Source organism: Symsagittifera roscoffensis, chromosome 2 (genome assembly GCF_963678635.1).
Source record: "Symsagittifera roscoffensis chromosome 2, txSymRosc1.1, whole genome shotgun sequence".
In the NCBI taxonomy this organism is placed as follows: Eukaryota; Metazoa; Xenacoelomorpha; order Acoela; family Convolutidae; genus Symsagittifera; species Symsagittifera roscoffensis.
The window spans coordinates 53270012-53297182 of NC_087063.1; the positions used below are offsets into that span (position 1 = coordinate 53270012).

Genomic DNA, 27171 nt, shown 5'->3' on the forward strand with positions numbered 1-27171 from the left:
AGAGATATGGACAATTTTACGATTTTGAAAAAAATTCAAAAAAATCTAAATTTATGTTTTTCTTTTCTTTTTTACCGGCGGTTGCCTGCTAACGAAGGTATAATATAGGCTTCGGATTAAAATGACAATACTTGACCGTCCAAATGCTCGTAGCTTAGAAGATATGGATGAATTAACAAATTCTAAAAAATATTTAAAAAAATCTTTTCCTGATAGTGAAAGAAGCATGCATAGCTAGGGTAGGCGTTTGTGGGCCATATGGCCCCGTTGTCTATCCTCTCCGAGTCTCATTTTAATAATTACTTATAACGATGAATTGCCAAATTTATGTAATGAATGACCGGAGAAATTTATTCTTTCTTTCTTTCTTACTTGTTACAGCTTCACTAAATGGTATAATGAGACGGAATTCAGATGCTTTTTTCTGAATTTTAAAACGTTTTCAGCTCACAAAGCAAAAATCAACAAAATCAGATCAACATTCAACCAAACTCAACTGTATACAGGACTGAAGTCAACATACAGCTGGTGACTCCACGCAAAAACCCTAAATCGCAGTCCGCTCCAATCCGACAACTGCAAACCCAAGACCCAAAATTCTATCCCAGACCACTGCACCAGAACAAGTACACTGGTTCCTGTACAATTCTTGTCGACACTGAGAATACTCGTTTGAACCATAATATCGATGACCAAAAGAGCATGATGCACGGAAGATGGAACTACCAATACTAAGATAAACGGATCTTAGTCTGGCTGATGAAATCAACGGCGGAATTCTTATCTGACATGAACTACGGCGCACACACTTTCAATAATAACATCATTACCTTTTTGCATAACATGCATTTCTGCAAAAATTCATGTTTTCTGTGAATTAATACCTCTAAAATAGTTTCCTGACTGTACTAACAACTAAAACCTTTTTTCGATAGATTTACTTCACAAATAAACATTATCAGAAAAAAAGAGAACAGTTTTGCAATTCATTTCTAGTACTATTGTCCTCTTCCCCAAATCTCGTTGATTCCTGCTCCTTTCAATGAAGACTTCGTTTGCTGTGGGTTCATTCGCTGGAACTCTCTAGGCACCTGTTTCATTAGGTTGCCTTCGAAGTTCCAGTCGTAGTCGTGCAGTTCTGGGTTCAAAACCAAGTGTGACACTGATCCAGAACAGTTCTTTCTAGGCAGTTCCACGTCTGTTAACTCTGAGGTGACCAGGTGTAGTATGTCTTCGTCGCTAAAGAAATTAGCACTTCAAATCTACAGACAGAAATTTGTGCTGTAAGCAAGCAAAACGCCTTCACGAGTTTAAAAAACCAGGAACCTCAACTTTATCAAGAATTTATCAAAGTATCAAACTGACACAATTTTTTCTTCAAATGACTACGAATCCTGGTTAGCACCAGCCGATAAGGCTACAAGTAACTTTACCATTTTCAATTAAAATAAACCTTGCCTTTTACACATCTTACCGTATTAGTTTCAGAGCCATGTCATCAACTTTTTGACTCGGCATCTCACACTGCACTAGGAAAAAATGCCCCCTCCTCTCCTTATATCTCTTCTCTCCCAATCTCATCTCCCCCATATTCTTAAGGTGGGTCACGATGGCCCCCTCCTTCATCATGGAGAGTACTGATTTCTTGATGACGTCATGAATTGCCACCCCTCCGAGGAGTCTTCCAGACGCTTTGAAGGCGAACAATGCCTCGTAGGTCGGCATACTCGCATACAAAAATTTTTGGCCGATTTGAATATAATAATAATTTATATCCCTAAAAACTTTGCAATCACATTTCACCAACAAATGTCATTAGAACCTGAAAAATCAAGTTTTTTCTCGAATTTAATGAACGCGATACGCTGCATAAGTATAACTAATGAAAAGATGTACCAAGGTTAGCAGGGCCGATGAAAGCAAGATAAATTTTGAAATCACACACCAATAAACCGAACCAACTAATTAATGTCCTGTTTCTCACTTCTCATCTGAGCGGCTGAAACTCAACTAGTGGCCGGCGCTTTAAAACCATTTATTAAAGATTTGTTCACTAATGATTAGTTATACATATTCATAAACATGGCCAACACACTGTTGGATTAAGTGTCTGTGAACTCAAGGAGGCCGAAAAAAAAACGATTGACATTTATTGAATAGACTCAGTATCAGAAGCACTTTTGCTATTGCACTTTTGCTATTAAAAATCTTAAGTCAAACTGCGAAAAATCAAATTGGAGCGTAAGCAAAATTAGGAAAAAACCCACAAGAACTGAAAAAGTCAGAATAATAATGAAGTCACAGCAAGCCTTCGCTCATCGACACTTAACCATAGAAAATGTCCAATATTGCAGAATATAACGATTAGCTTCTTCCTGTCCTGAGCAAAGTAACGTGACTCATAGCTTATATGTAGTATTATTATTCGAGTCGTTCAGAGCAGAATCGCCGGTAGCCGAGCAAACAGATGATGAAGATCGCCTCTGCAGAGTGATAGAGCACCATTTCTTGGTTCCAGACCTGTCGACATCAGACCTGAACATTCTTATATGATGCTAACAGTTCAATGGTTATTCACAAAACTGACCATTAAGCCAGATAAGTTTGAAAAATTTTCGTGGTATATGTAGTAGAAACTTTAAAATGGGCAAAATATGTTACCTGCCTCGCAGATGTTATCATCAGTAAGTAGTAACGCAAGAAACTATTGGAGACCAATAAACAATCAATTGAAATTCAATTTGGTTTAAAATTATGAATTATTAGTGATGCCGTATGATCTTGCTTTGATTTCATCCCTCGAACTAAAGCTTAGATAATCCATGGCGTTTATGACTTTCCATTTAAATTGATAAAATATAACACAAAAATTTGATTTTAAGAATTCAATTGAATTCAGAGAAAAGAACTTTGTGGACTCAGTTATATGATCACAATTATTGTAAATGACCTGAAACTTGACAGTCGGAGAAACTCATACGTTCTCAGTTAAGGTTGAACATAAACATGAACAAGACTGCTCGTATCAGGGCATAGCCCTGAATGTTCCCACTGCCTTTTAAGGTCTATGCAGTCTTGGCACTAAAATGATAATTTCAAAAAAAAACTCAGATATTTTTAAAAATCATCCCCCATACGCTTTTTCAAGAACAAAAGATATCTTTCGCATGTAGCAAAGTATTAAATAGACTAAACAGCATACCTCAGTGCAATTTGGAACTATTTCTAAGACGGATTAAATCCACTTAAGCGTTAATAGCGCAAATATATTGCGTGTTAATTGTCTCAAACTGCAAATATATCGCATGTCAATTGTCTCAAACTGGCCTAATTGGCAATCTTTAAACCCCTATAATTTGCGGAAAATTGATCACAGTTGAAATATATCTTTTAAAATTTGAGCTCATTAAAGCAACACCTGTTTAATGATATAAAAACTTTCCGTCAAAAATGGCTAGTTAAAAAGTCAAAATTTGTCTGGAAACAAAAACACTACGAGCACAAATATTCCGTCACTTTCTTCGAAAGCCAGCACAATTATCAGACAATTAGCAACAAGATACAGTGTAAAAAGCTGAGCAAAAATCAAATGTCCAGCATTAGTTTCAACTGATTTGACAGCAGCCCTTTGATAATTTTACCGCTTTCCTATCTGTTTTTCAAAACATCCAAAGACACAGAAAAGGTTGGCGGAAGAAAAATGGTTAAGTTTGTGAGCAAAACATCTCTAATATCTACCTTATATTAACATTCAGACTATCTATATAGTGAGAACTGCAGTTTGGTCAATTCAATCTTTTCTAGTTGTCACTTTTTAAAAAACAATGTGAGAAAACTGAGTCAAGGTTAAATTGTTTTATTGCCCTACAATCTCTCAAAAGTAAAGTCCATTTATGAAACTAGACGTTAGCCTACCCTACCCTTTAGCAAACGAACTCATTGAATTGAATTAAAAAGAAAACAAGAGAACGTGTATCAGGGCGAAGTCCTGAATGTTCAGACTGCGCTATAAGATATAGCCAATTAATAAAAAAAAAATTGGCCAAAAAAATTTCCAGAGAAAAGTATGTAGCGTCTCGTAGCCTAATAATAGGACCAAATGACTTGCCTTCATTCATTAGGAAAGCATTAATCCGCCGCCTATGCGTGTAATAAGAACGCAACATATCGCGCGTTAGTTATCTTAAATTGACCAAGCTAGCAATTTTCAAATCCCTATAAGTTTACGAAAAATAATCTCAGGTGAACAATTTTTTGAATAGAAGCTCATGACAACATTATGCTTTAGATGGTATAAAAATTTCCGTCAAAAACATTTTGTTAACAAGTTTAAAATTGACTGAATAAAAAACCACCTAAAGCATAAAAATTCCGTTTTTTCTTCAAAAGTCAGAACAAGAAAAATCCAAAAAGAAGAGCACCCTTAACCTAAAGCACCCTTAACCTAAACAAATTCAAGGATAGTTTTCGATCAATTTCAAAACAAACGGTCAAAAGACAAAGAAAAGCTTTTCCGAGAATCATAGCTTTAAAACTAAAAAAAAATGTGCGTAGCCACTCATGCAATAGAGATTCGCACAACCTGCTATTTCGCTTGACCGCAAAACTCGGAGGTAAGTAATCGCGAAAAGTCAAATAGTTCAAGTAAAACGGTCAGAACATCGAAAATTTGAATTTTCCGAGAGAGATAACTTTATGTGTAAAAAAAGCTGGGAGTGACCGCTAAGGCAGTGGAGCTCCTCGCCACCCGTTATCTCCATCGATCCCAAACTCAAATTGGGAGAGTAGTTTTAAGAAGACAAAAAATCCAAAAATATAATATGGGTCGAACTAACCCCACCTACTTTTTCAAAGGCTATAGACAGTGCGGTAAAGTGAAGAAGAGTTTCGCGAATTATGCAAGCACAAATGGGGTAAGCGTTCTTTCCATTAATGCCCCTTTTTTCACAATTGGTAAGGTAGTTTGGGATAATCTTAAACTTTTGCAAAAAAAAAGAAAAAAAAAACAATTCCAGAGCGTCTAAAAAAGTAACTAAAAACCCAATCCCATACATTTCATTAACACCTGTTTTTTTCCAGCAAGAAGTCTAGGCAAACAAGCTCAAGAAGACATTTGAATTTTCACTTAGCAATGTAACAAAACTTATGAAGCGGAAACAAAGCCGACAATCTTTAAGCAGACACAAGTTGAGCCGAAAAAAATTATTTTATAAAATTTCAAGTCCTCCTGCAAACACAAGGAACCACAATTGCCACTAAAATAATAATTGCTATCAGCACAAAAAAATTCATGATGTGGCAGCTACACCAACAAAATTTGAGCAGAAAAACGAAAGTCCGACGATTCAATATTTACCGGAAAAAATTCTGTATTCTATACATACTGAAAAAAAGTCCTACCGGGACTCGAACACCGGCCTTGAGGTACAAAAGCAACTACATTACCTCCAGACCAAAAGGAAGCAAACTCGAAGTTCTAAGGGTTCAATAATAAAGCAAGTTCAATTTCTTGTAATAAATGTTGTTTACGGGAAAAAAATTCTAGTTCCCGAATACAATAAACTTGCTGTCGCAAGTTTAAAACATAGAAAAATCAAATTTGAGCGTGAGCAATTTACATAGACTATTGTTTGAAAAAAAAACAAAACACTACAAGACCTGAAAGGGTTCCGAAAAAATTCTGTTCAGCAGTGCCGAAAACTATCACTTTTCGGCACTGTTGAACACTTTTTCCATTTCGGCAGTTGTACTTCGGCATTATTGAACGCCCCCTAGGGTTAGTACAATAGTGCCTAAGTACATAGCCGAAAAATAAAATGTTCAAAAATGCCAAAAATCATGTTTTCTGCACTGTTGAATACTTTTTCATTTTCAGCACTGTAGTACTTCGGCACTGTTGAAAGTCCCGACCTAAACAAGTATCTTCACTTCGTTTACTGACTCATAAAAATAAAAAGATCGTCCACTCAAATCAACAAAACGTAACTCAAACGCTAAAAACTAGGCGGGATAAACTGACAGTGTATGGCCAGGCCACTAAAAAAAGAGATTTAAGAAAACTTATAATGCTTCAAATCTGAGTCTGCAAAAAACATCTCAACTTTCTGAATTGGCGGGACGCCCAGCTCAACCGCCCGATTTAAATCACACTACGCTACACTCGTGTTTGTCTGACGGAATCGCTGAACTTTGCAAAACTTCTTCCTCTGCGCTCTGAATTCCTTTGAAAACTGGAAAAATTCAGACCCGTTTTTCTTGACACAGAAAAACTTCATGGTTTTTTGAGGCTTCCAACGACGGCTGAAAGTACCCTTAATTTGATACCCTGATTATTTTTCTTTGAGGTGCATAAACACCCGCACAAAAGAGAAAACTTTTATCCCTCTTTCGTTAAGGGACGGATACATTAAGGGCATCTGGTCGGTGTTTAACGCATACTGGTTGGCGCTATACACAAAACAGTGCTGATTTAAATCAAATGGACACAACTAACAACGCTTGAAATTTGAAAGGCTTTTTAAATTGCATTAAGACTGTACAAAAAATAAAGAACAAAATTTGCTCATAATTTCACTAAAATATGATGCAATTTATTTTTCGAAATTCGCAGCCAAAAATTTAACCCAGAAATGGGTAATTTTGACTTTTATTTAATAATCAAGAATTACGCTGAAACCACCGGGTTAATTGATAAGAAAGTTTTATCAAAAGAAGACTCTTACAAAGCCCAACAAAGTTCTAAAAGGGTATAATCTCCAAAAATCTGTATAAGAATATACTTTTGGTTGATAGTTAAAAAAGCTCATGTTTATAATATAAGAATCAAAATCTTTGCTTCAAAACAAATTTCAAACAATTTACGCAAGTTTTTGGAATTTTTACCTTTCTAGAACTTTGTTGGACTGTGTAAGAGGACTTCTTGGACTTCTTTTGATACAACTATTGCATCAATTAATCCGGTAGTTTCAGCGGTATTATTGATTAACTTCAAAAAGACAAAATGACCCATTTTGGGTGAAAACTTTAGCTTATAATTTTGAAAAAAAATTTGCACCATAATAATTCTGGTGAAATTCTGAGCAAATTGTGATCTCTTCATTTTTTGTCTAAACTTAACCCAAGTTGAGAAAAGCCTTTGAAATTTCAAGTTTTTTTGTCCTGATAATTTATAGTTAATGCCAAATTATTGGCAATATTGGGGACCTTGAGCAGTTTAATCGGTCAAAAAATACAGTGCTGATTTATATTAACCGGACAAAACGCGTTAAACTTGAAATTTAAAACCCGTTTTTCTCAAATTGGGTTGATTTTAGGTGAAAACTTATAAATACAAAACTTGCTTAAAATTTTAGCAGAATTAATATGGTGTAATTTGTTTTGCGAAATTCGGGCCCGAAGTTTTACCCCAAAAATGGGTCATTTTGACTTTTCTTAGTTACTCAAAAATTACGCCGAAAATACCCAGTCGATCACAGACTTAATGATATCAAAGTGAGCCTCTTACGTAGCCCAACAAACTTTATGAAGGGTAATTTCTCCAAAAAAAATTGCAAATTGTTTAAAAATTATTTTTAAAAAAAAACATTGGTATTTTATTCAGTAAAAACGAAATTTTTTGTCTATCAAACAAAAATAAATTAACTACTACAATATTTTGGAGATTATACCCTTCTTAAAGTTTGTTGGTCTACGTAAGGGGCTCACTTTGATATAATTATGTCTGTGATCGACTGGGTATTTTCGGCGTAGGTTTTGATTAAGTAAGAAAAGCCAAAATGACACATTTTTGGGGTAAAACTTCGGGCCCGAATTTCGCAAAACAAATTACACCATACTATTTCTGCTAAAATTTTAAGCACGTTTTGTCTTCATAAATTTTCACCTAAACTCATCCCAATTTGAGAAAAATGCGTTTTAAATTTCAAGTTTAACGCGTTCTGTCCGGTTTATTTAAATCAGCACTGTATTTGATTTTAGGTTAATTAGTTTTCGGGAACCGTGTTTACGTGTGGAAATGAAAAATAAAACTAATAAAATTTGACGTCAAAATGAGCAGTTATAGATTAATTAACTTCTGAGTCTGAAATCAGTTAAATAGATGAGTTCAATTGTTTTCAATTGGCACAATGATAGTAGAAGTAGCTTTAAGGATAAAAATAAAATTAGTTAACTCGCATTTCCCCCTTGCAAAACCAAGAAGCAATATTGATCAAAATTATTCAAGTGTTGCTCCTCCGAAGATTCAATATCGCACATGAAAATTATGTTCGGCCACGGTTTTTGCCTCTTCGGATTATATTATTTCTTATAATGACCGAATTTTCTCCATAATCAATCCGAAGGTTCACCTGGTGGTATAGTTTGGTAACTAAAACAACACAGATGATAAGAAGTAAGAAATGATTTAAGTCTACCAATGCGAGTTAATTTGAGATGTATGATACTGTAATTTCGATCAGATACAAACGACAATCATGTTTAAAATTCAGAGATTGATATAAAACTACGAATGCAAAATAACTACTATGACACTTCGGTCACAAATGCTAGAACTTGTTTTCTAACAAGGATAAATTCTTCTTTTGCCTCGACCAATTGATGCAATCCTTACACAAACTGAACTATTTTAGTTTGATAAATCAAATTTATTATGGAGATGATTGCATGTTGAGCATTCACTTGCAAAAAATGGCGAATTTCAACAATCGAGTATAGAATCTGAGACGGAAATTCAGTTATTTAAAAACGCGCTATTATATGACTGACCTTATCCTGGAAAATAGACCTTTGCTTGATATTCATTCATCAGCTTTACTTTTTCGTATGACCTTTTGGGTTCAGTTGTTAGCATTCGAAATCCATTTCAGATTGAATCCGCAACTATTTACATTCTCGTGAATTTTTGAACATGGTCGAGGCGATTGAAAATGTTAAAGAATATGCTTTTTTATATAATGAAAGCTATTCAGACTTGGGGCAGTTATCCTTGGCCTCTTTTCCAACTGCGATCCCATTAAGGACCTCCTTGCTCGACATCTTTCTACTCATATTACAACTATAACTGCAACTTCTGCTCATGCTTGTCTGCTGTTTGTTCTTCAAGTCTTCACTACTGGCCACGTATTGCACCAGGGCAGATATGCGGTCAGTCATAACTCCGTCAAACTTGTCGAAGCAGCATTTGAAGTGTGATTGTTCATTCACTATCCAGCACCAGCACACTATACCACGTCGCTTATAGTGGTAGATCAGAAGCCAGTTTCCAACAATGAAGTCACTTCAAATAAAAACAGTATGTAAAAAACTGAGCATATAAGATGCATGAAATAAAACGTACGAGTATCACAAACCACGGTCTTATCACACAATCCCAATACAAATAAGGATAGTCGGTGGCAGTGCTAGTACCACAGAAAGTTCTGACTATAATTTAAAGAAATGAAACTTCAGAATGATAGAAAGAAGACAAAATTTCAAATACAGAGGCGAAACTGCGCTTCGCAAACAGTTGCTAGAACACGACCAAAAAGCAGCTGTATCAAGTAAAATAAGAAAAATTAGAAATAAGCCTCGAATTAGCAAAACTCGGCCACGTGTCGGATTCGAATCTGCGACCTAGCAAATTTGAGTCTCGCGCACTAACCACTCAGCCACGGATGCTTAATATCCCTCAAAAACTAGCCACCAATAACGCAGCTACATATGCTAATAAATTGTTATTTCGATGTAGCAAACGTAGCACCAAATACAACAATTTTGCATGTAACAAACCGCAGAGCATAAAGCTACATTATGCATTAATTATGCATTTCAAACAATTGCGAGATATATTGAGGTAGAAAATTTCTGAAATCGTGTTTTCATTATTGTAATGTTGTTTAAAACAAATAACTTTTTTCGGTTCATTTGATGACTTAAAAATGCATCAGCTGTGTTAACTGTTTACTAATCAAATTTCAAAGCGCATATGACATTATACAGCTGCCGAAGCCTACCGATTCAAAACGTGTCACTTTTATTGGCGAATTAGATCGTGAAAAAAGAAAGTTATTATTAATACACTTTGCTTCGCAAGTGCAAGAAAAAACATTTTTTATTATCAAATTGTGTTGTTTTTGTGGTCCACGCTTGCTTTATTCGTCTGAAATGAAAAAAAAAATAAAAAATGCAAACTCTTTGAAAATATATTTAATGTCTGAAAAGGCTTTAAAAGCACATATCACTCGACTCATTTCGATGATCATCTGATTTTGTGTGGAAACAAAACGCAAAGAGGTAACAAAACACACCGAAGACAAATTTCCTCCCCAATTTGTGTTCGGAACAAAACCGGCCCTGTATAAGCAGGTACAGGTAAAATGAGCTGTGAAAAAGAATAGTTGAACTCTCAAAATATACACAGAGGCGAAACTGATCTTCGCACGTTTTACTAATCAAAAACGAAAGAAAATGATTACACAGAGGCGAAGTTGCACTTTGCATGCACACGCGAAAATATGACCGATAACGCTACATAATTGCTAAATGACGCAAGCCAATTATGACGCATTAGCAGTACCAGTCAAAATGAAAAAATAACTTATCAACTAACATGCATCAATTTCTATTCGACGCATTATAATTAGTATACGAAAAAGTTCAATAAAACTTCCGAACCTGCCCAGGTTCGAACCCTTTTACTGTCTCCTTCCCTGTCTCCTTTTACTGTCTCCTTGTTGCTGGTCTCCTTCCCTACCTCTACGCTACAAATCCATGATACCTTGAAGCTAAAGTGCTATTTGTAAAATAATAGTCTGTTAATATCCATAGCATTGGCTGTACTTATTAGCTGGTTATTGATTTCATGCATATACTGCATTAGTAGAACACATTCAAAATCAAGACTGCTATTTGCGACTCAGTTTGGAAAAAAGCTTGTATAAAAATCAAATGGACAATTGTATAAAAAATTGAAACAAAACCTTTAAAAAATCGTTTTCGTTTATTAGAATTGCAGTAAAAGTGCAAAATATCCGGAACAAAATTACTTGCACCATTAGAAACTCTACAATGAAATTTCAGAATGATAGAAAGAAGACGAAATTTCAAATACAGAGGCAATGCTGCGCTTCGCACACACTTGCAAGAACACGACCAAAAAACAGCTCTATCAAGTCAAATAAAAAATAAAAATAAGCCTCGAACTAGCGAAAACTCGGCTACGTGTAGGATTCGAATCTGAAACCTACTGCAATCAAAAGATTTTGATTCTTACGCACTATCCACTCAGTCAGGCAAGTTTAACGACCGACAATCACCAGTCACGAATGAAGCAGCTACATATGCTAACAAATTGCCAATGCGATTCAGCACCAATTACAAATAGACTCAATTTTGCAATTAGGAAATTGCAATCTAAAAATCTGAAGGCACCCACACTAACTTTCCATGTAACAAACCGCAGAGTATAAAGCTACATTATGCATTAATTATGCATTTCAAACAATTGCGAGATATTTTGAGTTAGAAAATTTCTGAAACCGTGTTTTCATTATTGTAATGTTGTTTCAAACAAATCTTCTTCAGTTCATTTGATGAATTAAAAATGCATCAACTGGGTTAACTTATTACTATGCGAATGTCAAGGCACATGCCATAAAAAAAACTGTAAATATTTGCGACTTAGACTGGAAAAAAAATAAGGTTCGTACTAATACACTCGCTTCGCAAGTGTAAGAAAGCCTTCTCTGTGGAACTAAAGAGTTAAAAATTAGGACACAGACAATATCCAACACTAGCCGAAAACTTTCAGTTTGCAAAAAAAGTAAGTCTTAAATTTAACTGGAATGGAGCATAAAAACTATATTTGTAAAACAAACAGGTCCCGGCCGGATTAGAAACCAAAACCTTTTCCCGTCGCAAGCAGTTGCGTTACCTCTACGCCAGATGGTTGATCAATTTATAATACGTAAGCGTTAACAAAGCCGAAAACACCTGAGCAGAAACCGGTCATGTTGAAAAAATATAAAACCTAAAAACCTAAAAACATCTCCACTAGTTTAAGTCTTCCTTCCCCTCAAAACACACACAAGTGCGCAAAAAACCTTTTGGTCACTAAAGGACGCAACAAGAGGTCACTAAGTCGATATAAAATAAGCTGAAGCCTATTAGGCAGGAAAAAAAAACAAATTGAAAAAAATATGAAATTTAAACAATCGAGTGTCGGTGAAATTACAATCAAATCAAATTTCGATTAGGCCGGATATTTGGAATGCTAACCAGCTAATAACTTGGTTATTACAACAGAAAGGCCCAGTAGACGAATGTTACGAGAAAAAAGTTTAGTACCCTAAAGCAATACCCTTGCTTATCGCAAGGGTAATGAACCATGAATGTCACTTAGTTATTGACTAGCGAACTTTGTTCTGTTCTCAGAATGTGAATTTAGAAAACTAGTTTCGAGAGATAAAATAAATGGACGCATATTAATTGGAAATGTGGAAACTTCTTATAACAAAGACGAGACAACCCATACACACGGCCTGATTGTGATCGATCACTAACACTAAAAATTGCACTTGTTACATCAACACCTCGACTGTTATTTTAAAGCTATGGGACTTACACAAAGTAGATGACCAATTTGCGAGTGAGTGTGGTGTCTTGATTGGCAAACATGGCCTTGCACGCAGGAGGCTCATAGAAGGTCTCCTTGATCGGAATGAATGGCAACAGACCCGTCCAGAAGATGAACGCGTGTATCACTATCTGAAAAAATAGAAGAGAGATTTTTAAAAGCAGTTGACTTAGAACTAATTCAAATACTGCAACTAATAACTTCAACTAATTCAAATAAATGATATATAATCTTTCTAAATAATCAGGTCGTAATTTAGGAAGTTCGCTGCTATCAAGTTGTAATTTTTTAAAAACCGCAGTCAAATATCAAAAGTAAAAAGACGACGTGTTCTAGCCTTGCGCATGGACATGATGAGAGGTATGTTGGGATTGAGTTTGAACAGCTGTTTGCACACTGAGTCATGCCAACTGCCCCACACTGTCAAGTTCTCACGGCCAAACTTGCGAATCAGAAACTCCACCTGAATAGAGTAATAATGCATTTTTCCCTACTTTTCATTTTAAAAAATTACCTCATCCTCATAATTTGTTCAAACTATCACAATGAAACGAAAATTGGAACTCAGTTTCAATTAAGACTTGTTGTTTGACTTTCTGGTAGACTACAATGTTCATATTGAATTTTTATTCAATGATAACTCATTTGGATTGGTAGATTCAATAAAATGTTCAAAAAGCGAGATCAAAACACTAATTACTTATAAACTAGCGTGTAACGCGCCTCCGGTACTCATAAAAAACCGCATGCATTGGAAAAAGATCTGCATTCTTCGAGTGTACTCTGACAGCACCCAATTACAAGGTTCATAATATTTTGTCAAGTTTTTTTTATAAGTTCTTTGAAAAATTTAAAATGAACTAAGAAACGTCACATCTTGGAAAAGGCAATTGAGCAGTCGCATTTGGAAGCAAGATTTGCTTTTTTTGAGAGTACTCTTATAGTACCCAACTACAACGTTGGGAAATTCAAATTTTGAGAAACTTCCAAGTTTTCTAAAAAAAAAAAAGGTATTTTTTGAGAACCAGAAAAAATTTCACATCTCGAAAACTACCAAGATTTCAGCAGTCTTATTTGATGGCAATAATCGCAATCTTTGAAAGTACTCTAACAGCACACAACTACAGGGTTGGGAATTTCACTTTAGTGAATTAGTTTTTGTAATTTGAGTTTTCTGAAAATTTCCAAAAAAAAATCTGAAAAATCGTCTTATCTCTTAAACTAAAAAGAAGATACCAATCTTATTTGGAGGCCGATTTTGCAACCCGTGGGATAACTGACTGCTTCCAACTACAGGTTATGAATTTCAAACTTTGAGAAAAAAATTAATTTAATTTTCATGAAATTTTTTTGAAAATCACAAAAAACGTCATATCGGGAAAACTGTAAGCGTTTGAGCAGCCATACTTGGAGGCAAAACTTGCAACTCCTGAGAGTACCCTGACAACGCCTCACTACATAGATGGTAATTTCAATTTTTGTGAAATTTTTTATATCTAAGTTCTCTGAAAAATTTTGAGAAATTCCAAAAAACGTCATATCTCGAAGAGATTCCAATAATGAGATTCCAATAACAGGATTGAGATCTTCAACGTTTTGGAACTTTTTAATATCTAAGTTTTTTGAAAATTCCGGAGAAAATCATAAAAAACGTCGTATCTCGAAAACTACAAGGATTTGAGCAGTCATATTTGGAGGCAAAATTCGCAACTCCTGAGTCCTGAGAGTACCTTGACAGAGCCTCACCACAGCGATGCGAAAATGAAATTCTGTGAAATTTTTTATATCTAATTTTTCTGAAAAATTTTGAAAAAATCCTAAAAAACGACATATCTCGAAAACTACAAGGATTCGAGCAGCCATAATCAGAGGCAAGATTCGCAACCCCTAAGAGTAATCTCACAATATCCCACAACAGGAATGAGATCTTCAACGTTTTGGAATTTTTTAAAGTATAAGTTTTTGAAATCATAAAAAACGTCATATCTCGAAAACTACAACGATTTGAGAAGTGAGATTTGGAGGCAAGATTCGCAACCCTTGAGAGTATATTGGCAGCACCCAACTACAGGGTGAGAAGTTCAAACAGAGAAATTTTTTTAAATTAATTTTTCTAGAAACTTTTTTGAAGAATCTCGTAAAATTGCCTATCTCGTACACTAAAAGGATTTGGTTATTCATTTATGGAGGTCAGAATCGCAAAACCTGGGAAAACTCTGACAACAACCCACTATTAGGAGGCTAATTTCAAATTTGATGAAATTAACACTAAATTTAAACAAGAAAATCGAAAAAAAACTTTAACCATAGCAATGTACGATATAGCTTAAACGTGAAAAATTTTTTTTGTGAAACATGCAAAAATAACAGGTCGAAAAAGCCTAAGCATGGCGAGATAGTGAAGCCTATATATAAATATATAATAGATAGATGAAATTAAAAAACTATCAGACGGGTAGACAGACAATCAAATTAATTAACAAAGTAGGTAAACAGACAGACAGCCTTAATTTGGCCTCGCAAAAAAATTACTGATAATTAGCGACCTTGCAGAAAACTAATTGAAAAATTTTCTAAGCATTGCAAAATATGATATAGCTTAAACATTGAAAAACTCTTTCGTTAAACATGCAAAATTATCATGCTTAAACATGGGAGATAGCTGTCACTCGCATTTACATATAGTATAGATAGATATATAGATAGATATAGATAGATAGATAGATAGATAGATAGATAGATAGATAGATAGATAACACAGCAGGTATACAGACAGACAGCCTTAATTTGGCCTCGCAAAAAACTATTGATAAATAATGACCTTGCGGAAAACTAATTGAAAAATTTTCTTAAGCATTGCAATATATGATATAGCTTAAACATGGAAAAACTCTTTTATTAAACATGCAAAATTATCATGCTAAACATGGGAGATAGCTGTCACTCGCATTTACATATAGTATAGATAGATATATAGATAGATATAGATAGATAGATAGATAGATAGATAGATAGATAACACAGCAGGTATACAGACAGACAGCCTTAATTTGGTCTCGCAAAAAAATTACTGATAAATAATGACCTTGCGGAAAACTAATTGAAAAATTTTCTTAAGCATTGCAATATATGATATCGCTTAAACAAGAAAAAATTCTTTCGTTAAACATGCAAAATTATCATGCTTAAACATGGGAGATAGCTGTCACTCGCATTTAAATATAGTATAGATAGATATAGATAGATAGAGATATAGATAGATAGATAGATAGATAGATGGGACCCGATTCGACTTTCACCAAAAACTAACGAACAACAAAAACCTTTTATGAGTAAAATCAGAAGTAAAAAATCTGTTTCACGAGAAAACCAACATGGATGAACAATGTTGCAATCCAAATACCTAACATAGTAACCCGCCACAATGCTGCAAAACAAAGCAAACAACTATTTTTTTTTAAAAAAAAGAAGTTTATATTAGAACAAATAGTGTTTGAACCGCTTAAAAGAAAGTATGGCCGTCGTTTTAAAACTAGCAGCTGTCTATCACTTTTCGAATTGTTGTCCTAACCTGGGTCCTTAGACTGGCATCTTGTTCTTTCACGTCTAGATTAATGGTGGTGTGCGGGAACTCCTCGAACACCTCTTCCAAAAGAGGAATCTGTCGGTCATGATGATCCACAACACACTCTTGCGGGAATATCATCATCTGTGGACTCGTTATTTTGGGCAGATCTAAACAAATTCTTACACAGAGGCAAAGCTTCGCAAACACTAGCGAGAACACGACAAACAGAAGCTCTTCAGGAGTTCTTAAAAGTGCAATAAGAAAAAGTAATAATAAGCCTCGAACTAGTAAAAATTCGCTGACGTCTCGGACTCGAACCTGCGATCTAAAAATTATGATTCTCACACAGTAACCACTCGGCCACGGACGCTTTGTCAATTACAAACACTAGCCCCAAATAAAGCCGAGAACAGATGCTTTGGAATTTCCAATGCTACAGATCATGATTATAGCAAAAAAGCACACAATAGAACACTTTTAATGAGCACTAGCGTAATGTGAACACACGCTGCTCGCTAGCGTAATAGTGCCTCAAAGAACATACTAAAAAATTCTCAATTTACTTGTTTTAGCGGCTCAGTTATTTATCTGCACCAATTATTATGAACTATTTGCAGGAATTATCATGTCTCTCAAAAAATATTTCTACACTGAGGTGAAGCTGAGCTTCGCACCACTTATATGCAATAATCGAAAAAATGCAATACTCGAAACAGGGGAGGATCTAGGATTTTCTCGAGGGGGGGGGGGGGGGGGGGCAGATTTTTTTTATTTTAGGTCAACCAAACTGATTTTCCGAACTCTCCCAAAGCACTAAAAAGTCCCTGTTTTGGCGCCGCAGGCAACATTTCAAAAAAATAGGCCAAAAAGGCGTTGTTAGGCACTTTTTGGAAAATGTGCACCAAAAAATCGCGTTTTATCGGCGCGCGCTCCCCTTCAAAATTAGTATGAATTGGCGCCATAGGCGCCTTTAGAAATATTTTAGGGTCCGTTTTAAAAGAGGACTCTTTGGGTCGGTCGGCAGGGGTCGAATCGCTGAGGGGGCGTCCGCCCCTGACTCGAAAAATGGTCGAAACAACTTCAAAAAAGTAGAAAAAATTAATTAAAAAAAACTAAGAATAGTCGATAAAACTAGATCTACTCTGGAAACCAAAAAATAAAAAGAATATATTACAATAGAATGTGAAAGTCTACCATCGGAAAACTTAACAGGGGGTAAAAAAAAAATTCTGAGCAGAAACCCTTAAAACCGAAAAAAAATCGGAAAAAATTCAAAACTATAAAAAATTGTTATGCTCATCCCCCTCACAACGCACACACCCACGCACAAAAAACTTTTCGTTCATCAAACGATACAATATGTGTCCACTGAGCCGATGTAAAATATGCCGAAACCCAATAAACCGAGAAAAAAGAAAAAGAAAAACAAAAATTAAATTTTATCAAACCGAGTTGGTAAAATTATAATCATCATAGAAAAAAAGTAATTTCGAATAGATCATTTATTTGAAATGCTAACATGCTCAAAATATCTCTGTTACAACAGAAAAGCCTAGTGAATGAATGAGTCCAGGATGCAGGAGATAAGTCCTGTACCTAAAGCTATTTACGGGAAAAAGTCCAGGGCCCGATTGCAATACCCTTGCTATCGCAAGGGTAAAAATTAATTGAACATAACAAGCAAGCAACCGTTTTAGTTCTTCGTGAAGAAACTTCATTTTCTACTTTCAATCGGGTTTCGAAACAGTTAATTTGCATACCACTGTAACATGTCTGGTTGATGAGTTTCTTCTCTCCCGTGAGCCGCTCTAGGTTGTTGTCGTGACAAACCACCACTTTCTTATCCTTGGTCAGTTGCACATCTGTTTAACATTAGTGATAAAAACCAATAAAAATATCTTCTTAGCTCCATTGGCTCAGTTATCTCTGCTGTTTTATGAGTAAAAACCAACAAACATCTTTACTGAATTAAACGTTTCACCTCAAACCGACGGTTTCTAAAAGCCATATCATATCATCAAGAGCGCTTTCTTTATCCAAATCTTTTCTGCTCAGGAAATAAGGGTCAACAGGAAAATATGTATACCTAATTCGATGACATCTGCTCCCACTTTGACCGCATTCCTGAAGGCAGTCATTGTGTTTTCCAGGAACTCACAACTGCCCCCTCTGTGTGCAATAGTCATACCTTTCCTCCCTAGAGCACCACTCCTCTTCCTCTTGTGGAGAATGGCAGGGAAGAAGTAGACAATTGTGGACACCAGAAAGTAAGCACAGAATACTCCGAGCGTGACCTCAACTGCTAGTGATACCATGTTTCTACTTTGTTGACTGCGTTGTTCTTGTTGTGATTAATACTTATACTAAGTGTCAACTGATGTCACCGTATTCGACACAACATTTGCTGCGGCTCAATAGATCCAATTCAATAAACTGAAATTGAAAATTGCACATCATCATTGCACATAAGCCGATTCAAATGAACATTCACGATCTTCGAAATTTAAGTCCACTTTCTTCTATCTGCCGAGAAAGAAAAACACTCCAAAAAAGAAAATTGACACGAAAGTTTTTCAATCCCAAATTAACGCCTTTTTGATCCCTAATAAACCCGAGCGCCTTATTATGAAAAATCGACTGTCTGGAAACTGACCTTCAATCCTATCAGCTCAATTTGCCTGAAATATGGCTGTGGAGGTATATACCAGCTCTCTAAATTGACCTATCGAAATGCTCATGGAACGTGGCTTTATTTGCTTCGATAATTCTAGTCCACAATGTTTTAGATTTTCTAAAGAAGCGTATTATAAAAACATTCAGGTGATCTTTAAATGAGTGATCAAACCAGTGATGTTTTTGAATATCGATAAAATTTTTCGAGAACATTCAGAATCAGAAAATCAAGACAACTATAGAGTGATTCACATAAAAACCAAACAAACGCCACAGCCAACTTTTTTTGTTCTCACGGAACTGTCTAACATAATTAGAGGGCATTTAAATTAGATCCAAGAATCTGGTAACAGCTTGAGTGAAGTAAGAACAATTGTATAATCAGATTGAATCAGATTGTAAAACCAGATATTCGCCCACCCTCTCCCCTCGTCACAATTGGCTAACTAGTCTGAACATCAAAAAAGCTACACGAGTTATTCTCAATACCAGGAGATATTTTTGAAATTATTCTCTCATAATTAGGAATCAAAACAACATTTTTTTTATGATACCACAATCAATTCCGTAGGAACTGTATTTAATATACCGTCAGAGTTACTTCTCACTTCTCAGTTAAGTATCTACTAACTACAGACAGTTGAAAAAGTTGAAATGGACTCTCGGAATATGGTAATATTTCAATATTACTTCTAGAACAATTTTCAGCTCTCGAATTTCGGGGACAAAAACTATTACAGTTCTTTCCAATTCAAGAAGCTTTCACGACTGGCGATTTTTTTTCCATAAAACTAACCCAAATAGAAAAAATAGGTCAATAGACAAACTTTTTATACAGCTGAGAAATTAAAAAACACCTTCGAAAGTTATTAGCGCTTTTCCAAGTTATCGAGAGCGTAATTTGACTTCCTTCTAGCAAAAGATTTCATTTGATCTCAAAAAGTCTCAAACTGCAGAACAAAAACATTTTAGCGTGATCAAAGTTTTTTTTATGAAACAAAAACAGAAACACCGACTTATATAAGTGTCTCTACTTCGTTCAAGAAGATTTCACGGTCGACAGCTTTTCGATAAAACTCAATTAATTAACTGGAATGATATGGATTTCTTTATTTTGCGGCAAAAAACAAAACTTGAAGGCATTTTTGAAACTGATAGCAAGGCTTATTTTGTACCGCCATGAAAACTGTGGTTACAGGAGAGCATAATGTGCCTTCCATTCAGCAAATAAATTGGAAATGAACTTAAGAAAAAAACTCAAAGCGCCATAATACGAAAATTGAGCGTGAACAAATACTAAGCATTTCTTTAAAGAAGAAACCACAAGGCAAGAAAATAAACAAAAAATATCACAAAAAGCTGCGCAGCAAGTGTTCGGACAAAATATCTTCGTCGGTCAAACTCATCCATTTTTTAAACGCAATGGTACCAAAAGTGCGCACAAGGTTAACCGAACACGAGCGAAAAAACGACAAACAGTAACTTCTCCGAAGCAAAAAAGCACTAAAAAGCTTTTTTAAAATCTGCAAGCCAAAATCGAAACGCCAACCGGGAGATAACAAATCTACCGCTACCCAATTTCTGCTTTTAATTGGTGAACACTACCTAGCATTAAAGCGTATCGAACTCATGCTTTTTCATTGGCAATGATCAACAGCAAAAGTGAACACTATTTTGAAAAAAAACCACTACTTAACGCGCGAATTCAGTACGAAAAACGTAGATTCCTTAGATAAAACTACGCTCGCTAGCTCATGTATGTTTAAAATATTTGGTCAATATTCGAAAAAAGCCTCTTAACTAAACGAAAAAAAAAACGATTTGGTTGAAGAAAAATCAACAAAATTAGCAAATCACTAGCAAATCAAAACCAAATAATTACGTGGGCGATCGATCCACAAGTAACCGAGAATTGCCCAATTATAATTATATTACGTGTTTAAAAATATCTCCCAAAACATACAAACTCAAATTTCTATGCTAGCTTTATCCCAGCAAACAGGCGATCTAAGCATTTTCTTTGTTCCGCTGCTCTTAATTTTCATAATTAAAACCCATAAATCAGCAGAATCCACGAGATAGTTTATGAATGAGATTTGAAATTACAACGCAATTTTCCGTTTGATTAACTATCTTCGTATTGCAACAAGCATGTATTGATACCAGCATGTCCAACATGACTGCCCAGTACTATAATGATAGAAACCCCAAACAAGCACTGTATTGAAAAAAGCATGCCCAACACAACGAAAAGGGCTATAATGATACAAACCCCAAACAAGATTCGTTTTTCGTATGATCAACATCACTACTATCGCCGTGTTTTTTCTTGATACTCATAAAATTCCGTAGTTTCCCAGCCATTCTAACTCTAAATTGCGTTTGTTGGCGTGGGCTTCCGATTACTGCAATTACTTCAACCAGAAACTATTTGAGCTGAATTATTAAAAATCTGTAAAATAAGAATATCAAAAAATTAGATAAACCAAATATTTACCGTAACAAATGTAACTGAATCGATAGGGATTTCATTTCTTTAAAATACAACAACCAATACTTCAAATAATTTTAGAAAAAGATAGTAAGGCTTCTTCTGTGCCGCCATGAACCTTTTTGTTATAGGAGAGCATTATTTGAGAGCTATTCTAGAAAAAAGAAATAACCAAAAAGTAGAGAAAAAAAACAAAAACTTTCAAAAAAGGCCACGCAGCAAGTAGTCCGACAAAGTATGTTAAAAAAAGTCCCCCATAAAATCTTCTTTGGTCAAATTCATTCATTTTTTAAACGCAATGATACTAAATGTAAACACAGGACAAGCGAACAACGCGAGAAAACAAAAAAAAGTAACTCCACGAAGGCAAATCAGCATGAGAAAGCTTTAGAAAAAAATGCTGCCTGCCGGCATCGAAACGCCGACAGGGAGATGATAATTCTACCGCTCCCCCATCTCTCCATCTCAGCCATTTCTGCTTTTAAATGGTGAACACTATTTGCCGAAAAAGCGTATCGAACAGATGCTTTTTCATTGCCAATGGTCTGCAGCAAAAGCGAAGTGTTTTGGAAATTAATCAAAAATTACTGCGCGAGTTGCGTCCGAAAAAATTAGGTTCCTTATAAAACACTACGTTTCCAGCTGGAATACGTGAAAAAAATTTGGTCATTATTAGAACAAAATCCACTGAACTAAACAAATGGAAAAAAAGACATGGCTGAAGAAAAAACACCAATCAATTCATAATAATTATGTGCGTGATCCACAAGTAACCGAGAGCTGCCCAATTATACATATTTTAAGTGTAGAAAATAATCTCCCAAAAATCGACAAACTCAAATTTAAAGAAAAACTTCTTCGAATTCATTATTTCTATGCTAGCTAAAGCCCGGCAAAAAGGCGATCTAAGCATTTTCTTTGTTAGGCTGCTCTTAACTTCCATAAACAAAAACCATGAATCAGCAGAATGAACGAGATAGTTTATGAGCGAGATTTGAATAACACTGAAATTTATAGTTTAATTCACAATCTTCGTTTTAAAACAAGCATGTATTGAAATCAGCATGACCAACACGACGGCTGGTGGGAGGGGGTCTATAATGATAAAAACCCCAATTAAGCATTGGATAGAAACAAGCATCTACAACACAAAGGGGGCTATAATGATACAAACCCCAAACAAGATTCGTATTTCGTATGATCAACATCACAATTATCGCCGTGTTGTCTGTTTCTAATTTTCTTGATATTCAAGATTTTCCGTGGGTTCCCACCTAACCCAACTCTAAAATCGCGTTTTTTAGCGTGCGCCTTGGATTATTGCAATTATCTCGTCCGGAAACTATTGGAGCTGAACTATTGAAAACCTGTACAGTAAGAAAATCAAAAAGCCAGATGAACCAAATAATCGAACTCACTTGTTATTTACACAAAGAAAAGGCCGCACTTCAAAAACAATCAACAAAACGCAAAAAAGGGTTAAAAAGAGGGGAAAAATCAAAGAAAATTAAAATATTGATGAGTTTTGTAAAATAAATTCCCTCTACAAAAAATGAACATCTAATTCGACCCCACTGCTAACTGTGCTACTGTTGCGTACAGAACCGAAACCGTAGTCACTGATAAAAGCGGAGATCACATGCTATTAAACTGCCAAACTTTGCACAAAAAAAGCGACCAAAATAGTACTATTTTAGCAGACTTGTTTTTGGAAAAGGTGCAATCGTAATCTACCACCATGAGCGCAGCTCGCTTGTGTACACAATAGCTTGCATGCGTAAACAACAGCTCGCATGAAGACAAGAAATCGATCTGTACAAGTGACAAAAACAGACAATTATTGAAATAAAATCCAGTAATTTATGAAATACCTGTAAAATTAGGAATTTAGCAAAGAACATTAATTAAGCAAAAAAAACGATGATTCTATTCTACGATGAACTCTTTTCAAACAGAGACAACGGAGAGTTGAAAAATAGTGAATGAACCAAAGGAAACAGACAAAAAACTTAGGTAAATTTGGTAAAATTCTTATTCCGCTGGAAACATTGAAAACTAAAAGCCAAAGTTAGACAAATTTTACTCAGAGTCAAAGCTGAGCTTCGCACCAATTACTATACATCAAGCCATTGACACGTAAAAATGACAAAACGCCTAAAAAAACACCAAAAGTTTTCAAATGTTTGTTTCTATTTTGATGAAAACCTGTGGCGGAAGACAACAGCCAGTATTGAACTAGCTTGAACAAAAATCGAATGACGCTATACATTTTGCTAGAATATAGTCAGTGAAAAAAAGACAGAAGTCAAAAGATTCCAAAAAAACTTTGAAAAATTACTTGAAAATTAACTTTAAAAACTAGAGCTACAGAAGCTTCATATTTGTATCGGATGAATTTCATAAGCAGCCTTAAAAACAATAGGAAACCATTCATCCGACGACAAGAAAGGCAACAAAAAATGGGTGGAAACCTGTTGAGCCAAAAACAGAACTTGTCAAAAAACATTTCATTAAGTTTTTTTGAAGCGCTTGAAAAACTAGAGCTACAGAAACTTCATTTTTGTTTGTAAAAACCGATACTTCTATTCTACGATGAACTCTTCTCAAACATAGGCAACAGAGATGAAAAATAGTGGATGAACGCAAGGAAACAGAAAAAAACGTAGGTTAATTAGGTAAAATTCTTATTCTGCTGGGAAATCTGAAAACTAAAAGCCAAATTTTAGAATGTACAAAAATTACACAGAGTCAAAGCTGAGCTTCGCACCACTTGCTATACACCAAGTCAATGACCCGTAAAAATGACAAAACGCCCAAAAGATTCAAATGTTTTGTTTCTATTTGGATAAAAACCTGTGGCGGAACACAACAGCCAATATTTAATTACCTTAAAAATTGAAAAACGCTATACATTGTGCTAGCATATAGTCAGTGAAAATAAGACACAATTCTGAAAAATGGTTGAAAAATTACTTGAAAATATAGCTTGAAAAACTAGAGCTACAGAAACTTCATGTTCGTATCGGATGAATTTCATAAGCAGCCTTAAAAACAAATGGAAACTATTCACCTAACGGCAACAAAGGCGACAAAATTTTGGTAGAAACCGGTTGAGCCGAAAACAAAACTTGTGATAAAACATTTGATGAAGTTTTTTTGAAGAGTTTGAAAAACTAGGGCTACAGAAAATTCAAGTTTGTATCGGGTGAATTTCATAAGCAGCCTTAAAAACGACTGGAAACCATTCACCTAACGACAAGAAAGGCAACAAAATATGGGTCGAAACCTATTGAGCCAAAAACGGACCTTGTCATAAAACATTTCATCAAACATAGGCAACAGAGATGAAAAATAGTGAATGAACGCAAGGAAACAGAAAAAAACGTAGGTTAATTAGGTAAAATTCTTATTCTGCTGGGAAATCTGAAAACTAAAAGCCAAATTTTAGAATGTACAAAAATTACACAGAGTCAAAGCTGAGCTTCGCACCACTTGCTACACACCAAGTCAATGACCCGTAAAAATGACAAAACGCCCAAAAGATTCAAATGTTTTGTTTCTATTTGGATAAAAACCTGTGGCGGAACACAACAGCCAATATTTAATTACCTTAAAAATTGAAAAACGCTATACATTGTGCTAGCATATAGTCAGTGAAAATAAGACACAATTCTGAAAAATGGTTGAAAAATTACTTGAAAATATAGCTTGAAAAACTAGAGCTACAGAAACTTCATGTTCGTATCGGATGAATTTCATAAGCAGCCTTAAAAACAAATGGAAACTATTCACCTAACGGCAACAAAGGCGACAAAAATTTGGTAGAAACCTGTTGAGCCGAAAACAAAACTTGTGATAAAACATTTGATGAAGTTTTTTTGAAGAGTTTGAAAAACTAGGGCTACAGAAAATTCAAGTTTGTATCGGGTGAATTTCATAAGCAGCCTTAAAAACGACTGGAAACCATTCACCTAACGACAAGAAAGGCAACAAAATATGGGTCGAAACCTATTGAGCCAAAAACGGACCTTGTCATAAAACATTTCATCAAACATAGGCAACAGAGATGAAAAATAGTGAATGAACGCAAGGAAACAAAATAGAACGTAGGTGAATTAGGTAAAATTGTTTTCTGCTGGGAAATCTGAAAACCAAAAGCCAAATTTTAGAATGTACAAATTTTAAACAGAGTCAAAGCTGAGCTTCGCACACTTGCTATACACCAAGCCATTGACTCGTAAAAATGACAAAACGCCTTAAAAACAACACCCAAAATTTTCAAATTTTTGTTTCTAATTGGACGAAAACCTGTGGCGGAACACAACAGCAATATTGAACTAGGTTGAAAAAAAGATAATGACGCTATACATTGTGCTAGAATATAGTCAGGGAAAAAAGACAGAAGTAAAAAAATTCTGAAAAATTGTTGATAAAAACTAGTTGAAAATATAACTTAAAAACTAGAGCTACTGAAACTTCATGTTTGTATCGAATGAATTTCCTAAGCAGCTTAAAAACAATTGGAAACCATTCACCTAACGGCAAGAAAGGCACTAAAATTTTGGTGGACACCTGTTGAGCCAAAAACAAAACTTGTCAAAGCATTTCATGAAGTTTTTCGGAAGAGCTTGAAAAACTAGAGCTACAGAAACTTCATGTTTGTATCGGATGAATGCCATAAGCAGCTTTAAAAAAATTAGAAACAATTCACCTATCGGCAAGAAAGGCAACAATAATTGAGTGGAAACCTGTTGAAAAACAAAACTTGTCAAAACACATTTCATGAAGTTTTAAAGTCTTTACAACCCATCCATACTGAAGTAGATAATCCTATACGAAAATATTTTGCCCTACAAATTACGCAATATAAACTAACTAAGCATAGATAACAAACTGTTAAATATCCAACAAAAAACTTCAGACTTGGTAACTTTATAAATTACAGAACTTTCAGTTATAGTGAAAAAAAAAGTTTAAATGGCAAAAAAACAATGCTTTAACAAGTAAGCCAAAAAAATATCTACCAGAAAAAAACGTGCATTCAAAAAAATGGAAAATGAACACACAGAAATTAGGAAAAACCACAAACCCGAAATACAAACACAATTTTTGAAAAAAAAACATCCAACCTGAAACAGTCATTACTCAATTACTACTTAGGTGATGGTAGTTTTGTTCGAATTCCAAGAATTTTAGCATGTTAGAAATGGAAAAATTCCCACTATTTTTGTCCATTTAACCATTCCTACTAGAATCAACAATCTGTGAAAAAAAGTTGTTAACGGGTTAAAAGCCTAGTACCTGATTGCAATACCCTTGCTTATCGCAAGGGTATAGAGTTATCCATAAAAAAAAACAAAATATGATCATAACCTCACTACATTCATCGACTCTTAATGATGCAAAAACTGCCGACGTTAAAGAAAATGTAAGCATTGGCTGTAACTGCGAAACTAAACCTTTTGAGTCCAGTGAATTTTCAACGTCTGAGAGACAAGAAAAAAAAACAGGACAAAAATCAAGCCACCAGAAATTCAGTGGACAAAACCTAAACCGTAAAAAATTTGCATTTTTAGTTGAAAATTGTCACATAGATCTTCTTTGAACACGTGGTTACACTGGCACTTTGACATACTGGCTCGTCCACCTTTACGGCTAGAAATACATTTGAGCCGTTTTGGAGCAAATTGAAACGTTCGCGGGTCGCATGTTCTACGCTGTCGAAAAAAAATCGACTTAAAAACACTCACATACTTTAGCTTTTCGCAAGCTAAGAACAACTGGGAAGAAAAAAACTCGCAACAAAAAATAACTTGCAACGTT

The 27171-nt window shown here is 35.0% G+C and overlaps 2 protein-coding genes across 4 annotated transcripts; both read right to left on the reverse strand.

The window, feature by feature from the left end:
* Positions 1–891: 891 nt before the first annotated feature.
* Positions 892–1825, reverse strand: LOC134839790 (uncharacterized). Its single transcript, XM_063855412.1, has 2 exons — positions 1475–1825; positions 892–1239 (listed from the first exon to the last, which is right to left on the reverse strand). Exons 1-2 carry the CDS (start codon positions 1723–1725, stop codon positions 999–1001), a joined length of 492 nt encoding a protein of 163 aa, XP_063711482.1. The 5' UTR covers positions 1726–1825; the 3' UTR covers positions 892–998.
* Positions 1826–2248: 423 nt separating this feature from the next.
* On the reverse strand, positions 2249–18613 carry LOC134839062 (lysophospholipase D GDPD1-like). Of its 3 annotated transcripts, XM_063854472.1 has the most exons (8): positions 18271–18613; positions 17945–18046; positions 16188–16351; positions 12954–13079; positions 12605–12747; positions 8972–9277; positions 8349–8368; positions 2249–2535 (listed from the first exon to the last, which is right to left on the reverse strand). In XM_063854472.1, exons 1-8 carry the CDS (start codon positions 18497–18499, stop codon positions 2435–2437), a joined length of 1191 nt encoding a protein of 396 aa, XP_063710542.1. In that variant the 5' UTR covers positions 18500–18613; the 3' UTR covers positions 2249–2434. The 3 variants fall into 3 exon arrangements, 2 of the variants coding, with proteins under 2 accessions (XP_063710542.1, XP_063710541.1); XM_063854471.1 differs by lacking the exon at positions 8349–8368 and having other exon boundaries at positions 2250–2535; XR_010162366.1 differs by lacking the exon at positions 8349–8368 and having other exon boundaries at positions 2429–2535; positions 8767–9277.
* Between the last annotated feature and the right edge of the window lie 8558 nt (positions 18614–27171).

Coding starts and splice junctions, on each gene's coding strand:
- LOC134839790 (XM_063855412.1), bottom strand. CDS start 1,725: ATGCCGACCTACGAGGCATTGTTCGCCTTCAAAGCGTCTGGAAGACTC. Junction 1,240..1,474: donor ATGGCTCTGAAACTAATACG/GTAAGATGTGTA, acceptor TAATTTCTTTAG/CGACGAAGACATACTACACC.
- LOC134839062 (XM_063854471.1), bottom strand. CDS start 18,499: ATGGTATCACTAGCAGTTGAGGTCACGCTCGGAGTATTCTGTGCTTAC. Junction 13,080..16,187: donor ATGCCAGTCTAAGGACCCAG/GTTAGGACAACA, acceptor TACTCTATTCAG/GTGGAGTTTCTGATTCGCAA. Junction 12,748..12,953: donor TCATCATGTCCATGCGCAAG/GCTAGAACACGT, acceptor CTATTTTTTCAG/ATAGTGATACACGCGTTCAT.